At 42.3% G+C, this 8,858-nt stretch overlaps 1 protein-coding gene across 1 annotated transcript in view; it reads right to left on the bottom strand.

Moving 5' to 3' along the window:
- Window positions 1–8,858, bottom strand: part of acbd6 (acyl-CoA binding domain containing 6) — a 33,057-nt gene that overhangs the window by 21,099 nt on the left and 3,100 nt on the right. Inside the window, exons 4-5 of the mRNA XM_035653746.1 lie at window positions 7,370–7,446; window positions 2,830–2,935 (exon numbers count right to left, since the gene is read on the bottom strand). Of these exons, the coding sequence (XP_035509639.1) occupies window positions 2,830–2,935; window positions 7,370–7,446 (183 nt within the window). The remainder of the gene's footprint in view (window positions 1–2,829; window positions 2,936–7,369; window positions 7,447–8,858) is intronic.

Raw genomic sequence — 8,858 nt, 5'->3', positions numbered from 1 at the left:
CACACACCACACACCACACACACAATCCTCTCGTTAGGTCTAAGATCCTTGTTCTAATAAAACCACGCAAGCTCATTTTTCAGTGAGGCCAATTAGGTAAAGCAAACTCTCCGAGTCCAATTCTGTTGCTTAAATCATATTGATCACCATGGCTGCATGTTAAAATGGATACTTATAAGCCAGGCCAGAATACCAATAAGTTGTTCTCTCTCTCGCTTCCTCACTCTCGCTTTCCTGCTCTCTTCCAGGTGTGCTGTTGCTGACTGCCAGCCACATTTTTACTGACGACTGAAGAGTTTACTACTTCCAACTGGATACTGCATGCACAAGTATTAAGTGGGCTTTTGCAGGGAGTTGCGGTGATTATTAAAACACTAAATGTGTCAAATAGAATAAGTGTAGCATTTAAAGTTGAGACCATTTACAGAAACATTCAGAGGTTGGGACAGTCTTGATATTTAGAAGAGAGGGCATTAATAAGGGTCTCTTCTGATCAGTGCTGAAATAGTCCAATCCAGGAGGGTAAACCACAGGTAATAAATGTTAAACACTCTCTGCTCAAGTGCGCAGGTGAGTAAAAGCCTCCATTCTCTTCATGTGGAGAGGACAAACTCTTGCTCACTGTGGAGGACAGAAGCACTGCTATATAGAAATATTTGTGGTTTCTAGCGTATGTCCAGTCTTCTGCTATCTTCCCATCCTCTCTCGTTGGCTCTGCCCTGATGCAAACTTGTGATTTGCATGTTTGAGATAGTATGAAATGTGCACATCTGAAAGATGCTGACATGCAGTAATATAATGATGAATCTCATTGGAAACATTGTTAAAACATCTTAAATACCAAAGAGATTGCTCAAAGGTGAAATTACTGTGAATCTTGTATGTTGGATATTAACTGAAGAATTCTGGTCAATAATAAACTGAAAGTTGAAGCGCTCTGGTAGCTCACCTGGTAAAGCTGGCCCCCCTGTACAGAGTCCTTGCTACAGTGGCCATGGGTTCGACTCCGACCTGTGGCCCTCTAATGCATGTCATCCCCCCTCTCTCTCGCCCTTTTCCTGTCACTATCAATGAAGAAAGTTGCCTCTCTAGACATCTTTGTCGTAACAAATGATGGACACTCCTTCTAGTCCTGCTCTTAAGTGTCGCTGTATCCCAAAATTCAGGATTTTCCGCACTGCCACACCAGAAGTTGTTCTTTGGCAACAATGAACAATTACAGTTAATTTCATACTATACTCATATTCATAATACTTTGTGTTAAATAGTACTTGTTCCTGATTTAAAAATGAACTACATTAATATAAAAACCATAATAAGATGCAAGAATTTGAATGATTTTGGAAAAAAAGAAGTAATCCAAAAACATATGAATGACAAATAAGGTAAAGATATAAACTGGCTAGCATCTTCCACCTGAAGGAATGCAATACAAAACAATAAATGACATTTTTCTTGCTTTATAATTGTTAAATAAAAGGTTTTATTTGAGGTGAACATCTGTATTATCTCTTTTGGGAAACAATTAAACTATTTTACTTATATCCAAACAATGCACAATGTTTTTTTGTAATTAATTATGACTTATGATTATGACTTAAATTAGAAACTTTATATATGCATTACATACAATATAGCATCTGACATTGTAACCTCCATTCTGTTTTTCCCACAAATGATTTTAAGCAGTACATGCTTTTCCAAAATGATGTATCATACACAAGAACATATCTTGTTGTGATCATGTCATCTTGTTATGTGACAATAATCCTACATAACTTCTTCTACTGAAACCATCGCATTACTCCTTTGATTTCCTGGATTTTGGTTTTTCTGTTTTTGTTTCATTGTTGAATATAATTGTGATGCTAATTGGCTGTTGTTTTGTTAATTATCAGAAAAAATATGTTTACAAAAGTGTCTCAGCCTAAGCAACCCAGGGCAATGTGGAATTTGTATGAATGATGGGATGAGTTCAAAGCACATCCTGATGTGTTCTGAAAATCCTCCACACGCTTTCAGTCTAAACTCCTTCTTGGCTTTGTTGGCAACTACTACAAATAGATAACACAGGTGGATATTTGATCACACACCCCAAGAGTGAGTACTGGGACAGAGCCTCTTTCTGCCTCTCTCTCTCTCTCTCTCTCTCTGAGTTGCAAAAGCAGATCAGGCTTCCTGCTGATGTGAAACTTCACCACTGCCCTCTGCTGTTGAGCAAGCTGCACTGCAGATGGGGAAACAACAATGGCAGCGGCTAGACAAAGCTTTCTCTGCCGAGCTCCCTCAACCATCTGGCCTTTGGTCGGGAACTCACCAGCTGACTGCCTGTTTATCTGAAGAGCGGCTGTGATAAAAGAGAGGCAGGGAGCGAGCCATTTGGCCTGGCTGATAATGAATCGAGGGCAGATGAATGGATTTCGGGGTCAATCCAGAAAACACCTCACGGTGGTAATAGCCATTTATACAATTTACGCATCTCAGCCCGAAGAGCGGTTCCCATGTGTTAGTGGCTTCAGTTCATTGAAACCATTATGTAACGACTGCAAAAAGAGCTGCGTGAATCATCCCCCAGTGACCTGTATTTCCGTGATATTCCACTGATCATTTTTACCCGCCCTGCTGCGCAAGAGGTCAGAGCACATGAAAATAACCCTGAGACTAATACAAACTCAGTGCCTTGCAAAAGGACACTTCAGAAGGGTAAATCCTTCCTGACATGGGGTTTGAACATGGATCCTCTGGATTGATAAATTGTTGATTTCCCTACTCTCCCTGCACCCTGATGCCACTTACCCACATTATGTATAGACATTACAGTGTAGTTACCTCTTCGTCTTTAGTATTGACATCCACTTTCTGGGAGCTGATGGCCTTGCTGATGTGGTCGATATTATTTTCTCTGCAGTAGTCAAAGATGTTCTTATCTTCTTCCCTGAGAGTGATACAGAAACAGAGTCAGGGAAAGGAGAAGAGTCAGTCAACTTTATTTTTTTTGAACCATCATTTGAGGTTCAAGGATCAGATGACTGGTTTTACTTTCCTAGATTTGGGTATTTTAGGAGCCTCTAGTCCACAATGAGGGTGAATGGATTTTGTTTATGGTGCTCAATTAATTTAAAAAAATTAACAGCAAGATTTCTTTACCCATTCAGTATCCTGGTTGTTCTGAATAACCCACAAACCTCACCGTTGACAAATTTCATTAGAACTACTTACTACTGAAGAATAAGTCACAAAGACAAAGACAAAGAATGATGTTTAATCTATGCTATGATGAGTTACAGACACTGTTTTTGTAAAGAAATGTTGCTGTCCAATTTTTTTAAATATAAATTGTCAATGTTGTGAGAACCGCAAATACAATTCCACTCATCCCTGTTGTACTGTTTTGCAACGGAAATCTCAACACCAAAACAACTATCTGCATGGGATAAGTGAGAAAATATGTTTTCTGTCATTTTAGTGAACCGACCCTTTAACTGTCTTTCATGTCTGTTCAAGTATGTGCACACCCAGGTAAGCAAACACCATGTTACTAGAGTATTTGGTTATCAAACATGCAGACATAGCAGATAACGCAAACACATACTGAGTCTGTCTGTCTGACAGCAACAGCCACACGTGCCTCATCCCTCAGGAACACCGGCATATACACACACACGGCACACCACACCACACTGACACCACACACCACACACACACGCACACACACACACAGACACACAGACACACAGTGGCACCATCCCACCTCTGATTATATCTCTGTGTCTCTAATCACCTCCTGGCATTGGGGACAGGAGTGAGTGCTGGGGGGAGACAGGGTGCAGTGCTGGTGGTGGTGGGGCTGGTGAAGGAGGGCTGTTGGGTGAAGGGGAGAGAAGGGGCGAAATCTCATTTAGAGCTTTACGCCTTCCCCTTCCTCTTACCCATGCTGGCCATTCATATTAATTGAATTTAGTGCTCCATTGTCTGACAGAAACCCTGCATACCCACCGCTTTACCACTCCCACGCAGTAAGTCAGTCATCCCCAAGGCCAAATCCCCCTCTTCCTGTCTCTGATGCTCTGCGGCACTGGGCCTCAAGTCCCACAGCACACACCTGGCTCCAGTCACACAAGAGGAACCGTGGACTGTCGCCCAAATAAGACTGAGGATGTTGTTTAGCTTTGTGCTGAGTATGGCCTTAACATAGTCATAGTTAGGTTCAGTTACCTTACACTGAGAGTTAGCATGAAGATACAGAGGTCTGGCTACACACAAAAAAAAACAGAACAGAAAATATATAACAATAATAAAAATAATATAAATAATAAAATCAACCTCTAGGGAAAAAGAGCAGAGGGGCTATTTCACAAAACGCAGGGCATTTATTTCATGATAAAAGCTATTATTGCTATGCTAGTACTCACTAAATCACGTGTCAAGATGTGCAAGACCTAAGCTGCAACAATTAGTCAATTAATCAGTTAGTTTATCGGCAACCATTTAGATTTCCTTTGCTTCTATAAACAATTAAACTGAATATCTTCAGGTTTTTGGACTGTTGGTTGGACAAGCCGAGACATTTAAAGGCCTGAAGATCGCCTCAGGTTTTGGAAAAAGGCGATCATTCATTTTATCGACCACCTGATTAATTGAGTAATTCAGAAAATAACTTTAAGATTAATTGATTATAAAAATAATTACAAACCTATCTGGGCTCTTTACAACCTCTGCTATACCAATCAATTAATTAATATATTCCACCTTCTTTGCACCAACCCAAAAACTAACTAGCGGCCATACAGCCTTTCCAGAAGCCTTTTTATCCTTACTTCTTTGAGCCTGAAGAGAAGGCACCTGTATATGAAAAAATGGTTGTCTATTGTCCTTGCAGAAGTTACAACAGCAACACACATAGGAACAATAAAATGTTTGGCAGCATCCCTAGCAAACCATCTGTAATGTGTAAGTGCTCCACTGTGTGTGTCTGTTTAAACAAACACAAAGGTGAGGTTTGATATAAAGAACAATTACTGAATCAGGGAAACCTTGCATAGTTTCTTGGTCCCACTGCAACCCACTGGCTTCAAACATCAGCCCTGTCTCAGCTACAACTTAAAACTGACCCCAGAAAAGAAGAGAACCATTCTCACTCACAACAAATACACTTTGTTATTTACTGTGAGAAAACTATCTTAAAATTGACACAAACAGCAGACACAAACAAAGTTTTGTCTGCTGCTTGTTCTTTAATGAACCTCTGTATTTCCCTTTCTTCGGCTTTTCATCTACATGCCTCTCTCCCAATTCTCTAGTTCCTCCCCTCCCTCTTCCCGCCACCTCCTCATCAGCCCATGATGAATTATGAATAACTCATTACACTTTTATCACTGCTAGGTTATGTATGAGCACATTAATTTACATATTCCTGATTACCAGCGTTATGTTTATTCATGAGTCTCCACACTGGGCCACACCCACTTTGTCTGATGGCCATGGTGACCCCAAGTGTCCCTGATGTGTGGCCGCCATCCGTCTCCCCGGCAACTAATCAATAGGCCAGCTCATCAGTCTTTCGTCGATGGTCGGACAGGGCTGGGCTGACAGGCGCATGACACAATGCTCACATATATAAAGCGAGCACACATCAAGTATGTAGTGTAAGGTTATATAATGTGCAGAGTTTTGTACAATAAACTCACATATGAATGTACACACACAACCAACAGCTGCGTATAGTCGCTACCACAGTGAGAGTACACATGAATCCACCCACATGGACACACAAACACACACACACACACAACGGGCTATAAACAAACAAATGATTAATGTGGGTCCTATAAACGACGTGACATCAACAGCACCGCAGTGCATGCTGGGAAGGTCACAGGGTACTCTGTCATCACAACAACTGGGGTACAAAGGGTTTTTCCTGTGCGTGTTGCGTGTTTGTGTGTGTGTGTGTGAGAGAGAGAGAGAGACAGAGAGCGTGTGTGTGCTCACATGTGAGTGTCCAGTCTGGTGTACTGGCAGATATGTCCTTCATCCATCAGGCTAAACTGGCCACAGTGGTGGAGAACACTCATCTACCTGGCCTGAGCTTCACACTGATCAACACCACAACCACACCATCCATCACACACACACACACACCTACATGATCTGTCACCACATCCCCTATAGGACCCTGGTTGACACTCCCAACAGGGCTGAGCTCCATGGAAGTACGAGAAACAATGAGAACTCAAATAACTCGGCAGCAGCTTCCAGCAAAGTGTCCGGACAACAAAGCCTACAGTGTTTATCAGAATCCTTTTTCAAGGTGGGTGAGAGAATTACAAATGTAGCATTCAAAGCCTCTTCAATCACACAGTGATCAGCTCAGTAGCCCAGGGATATTGCTAATCAATCCTGCTTTTGTCGAAACACACAACAAACACACACACACACACACAATACAGGAGATGAGCGGCGAGAAATGCATTAACTCTCTGTCTGGGTTAACAGGTGCTTAGCGTTTTAATAATGGATGGCTCTGGTGTGTGGTGTTGGTGTGTGTCGTTGTGTGTTTTGTGTGTGTGTGAAAGAGGAAATTGAATGCAGCAGAGCAGTGAGTCTGTGACACCAGGCAGGTTATGCATGGATTCGGATGCAATTGCGTCGACATATAGCGGCAATGTTTATGTGTGCACACATGTGCATAAGTGTGTGTACGTGCCATGTTAATGACTTCCTCCTTACTGGTTTCCCTCGGGGCATCGCTGCTACTGGATATCACCAAGGGGAGCATCGTTCTGGGAAGTCTGCTGTACCTGCCTCCCTCTGCTGTATCCAGCGTGTCTTCATCACCCTCCCCCCCAAAGTTCCCCCCCGAATCGTAACGTAATTAAAAAGGGGAGACTCTGGCCGCCTCTTCCCAAGACCGTGCACACTAATCACATACAGCCATTTAGGGGGAAAACCTGCAGGATTCACACATCTCATTTTCATCTCCAAAAGAGCTCTTTTTTCATTGAAATGAAGATGAGGTTTTTAAGCTTGAGTAAGTCTGCCAGGCAGAAGTAAATGGAGAATATATTTCATTAACATAAATCAGAACTGTATGACGTCTCCGGGCCCTAACTTCAGTTACGGTCTGTTGAATGTAATCAAATACAGCATCAAGATCAGTGGTTAACAATGCCAGACTCAGATATCGAGTTGACCTCAGCATTGAATAAGCGGTGATTCACAGCTGAAGGGGAAAAAGCTGAGTCTGTTCCAGCACCCTCAAGAACTGGGAAATGCATTTGGCCTCTAAAACAGAACTTAATGGCACTGAGTTAAAGAAAGAGAGTGTGTGATGAAGTGTGTGTGTGTGTATTACTTCTGATGTAAATACCTGATCATCTCCTCCTGGTACAAAGAGCTGACTGCTGCTCCTCCGAAGCCTGTTCTTCTTTCTGCTCCTTGTCTTTCCTGCCAAATAAAAGACAATATCCACCTTAAACACGGTTAAAAACTAAAATATAACATTTTCAACACAGATGTTGGTAACTGTTAACAAACGTACTTCTTGTTCCAACGATACCTAGTGTTAACTACCAACCGTGTCTAGCTTGGCGTAGTTCTGCAGCCTGTGTTGCGATCCCATACAGACATAGGTACTGACCTTATTGTTTTGTGTGCTCAATGCAGTACAAAAAGGTTGGGTTCATCTGTTCACCATGAATAGCTGTACCTATAGCTTTTTCACTTCCAACCCGAAGCTAATGCATCCATGACACAGATTAAGTTCAAAATGCACAATTCGGAAAGAAGTCTCTGGGGCTTCAGACATGACCTCATAGGCAATAAATGTCCAACAATATGCACAAGACCAATATAAAATATACAGCGCCTTAATTTGTGACCCTTGTTAATCTTCTGTGTTTTTTGTAGAATTCCACATTACATCCAGTTCAGCCAAGACTTTATTACCCAGCCTATTCTTCGCTGACCAATCTCGACTCACAAAAGAACCCCCACAAATCTGATTTCAGAAAATAGCGAGAGTGGGAGAGAACATGACAAGCGAAGCAAAACAACTGTGCGTGCACTTTTGGGGACAACCTAATTCACTTCAGAAACTCAGAATATTCGCTGATGCACTGGCCCTGCTCCTCTTCAGTATAATGTAATATAAAGCCAGTGTCTGCTCAACAATTGAGGCAGGAACAGAGGTCAAATTCTGGCTATTATTCTCTCCCCTGCTTCTCTGTCTATGCACTTCTACTTACACCATTTGACCGTGCTTCCAAAAGAATAGCCACTGCCATGCTATGGTGCTTTGTTAACACTAATACAATCATCTTCTTTTCAGGGGGGCATTTGTGCGTTGGCTGGCCTGTCTGCCGGGCTCTCTCCTGGCATTGTGCAGCTGTGGGGCAGAGTCAGCGAGTATTGCCCCGCAGCATGGCCGAAGAGAAAAGAAGGTGTCAGGATTGGATATGTGGTTGACAGTGACGCTATTAAAGAGACTTAAATATGGAAAGAGAGGAAAGAAAGGGCCCTCCCCTTGGGGCAATAAAAGAGTGAGGAGGTTAAAACAGAAAAGGAGGGGAGGTGGGGGAAAGATAGGCAGGTAGCACAGAGACAGAGAACAAAGAGGAAGAAGAGCAAAAAGTACAGTAGTGAAGAGGTGAGGGAAACCAGAGGAAGAGCGGAAAATGGAGGGGAAATAATTTGAGACACTACAGTATCGTAGGACACACAGGACATGTGACAGGCCTTTTGAGGCAGACATAAATGTATTCTTTTGGCTTTTCAATTCTAGAAAAAACAACCTACTTTCATCTCTCTGGGACTGTGCCTGTAGAGCATTATGTGACTGAGAATCCCCCCCCCCCCCC

The sequence above is a fragment of the Morone saxatilis genome, unplaced genomic scaffold (genome assembly GCF_004916995.1).
Source record: "Morone saxatilis isolate NCDOM2014 unplaced genomic scaffold, NCSU_SB_2.0 Contig12, whole genome shotgun sequence".
Classification (NCBI taxonomy): domain Eukaryota; kingdom Metazoa; phylum Chordata; class Actinopteri; family Moronidae; genus Morone; species Morone saxatilis.
This window is presented reverse-complemented; position numbering and strand designations above follow the sequence as displayed.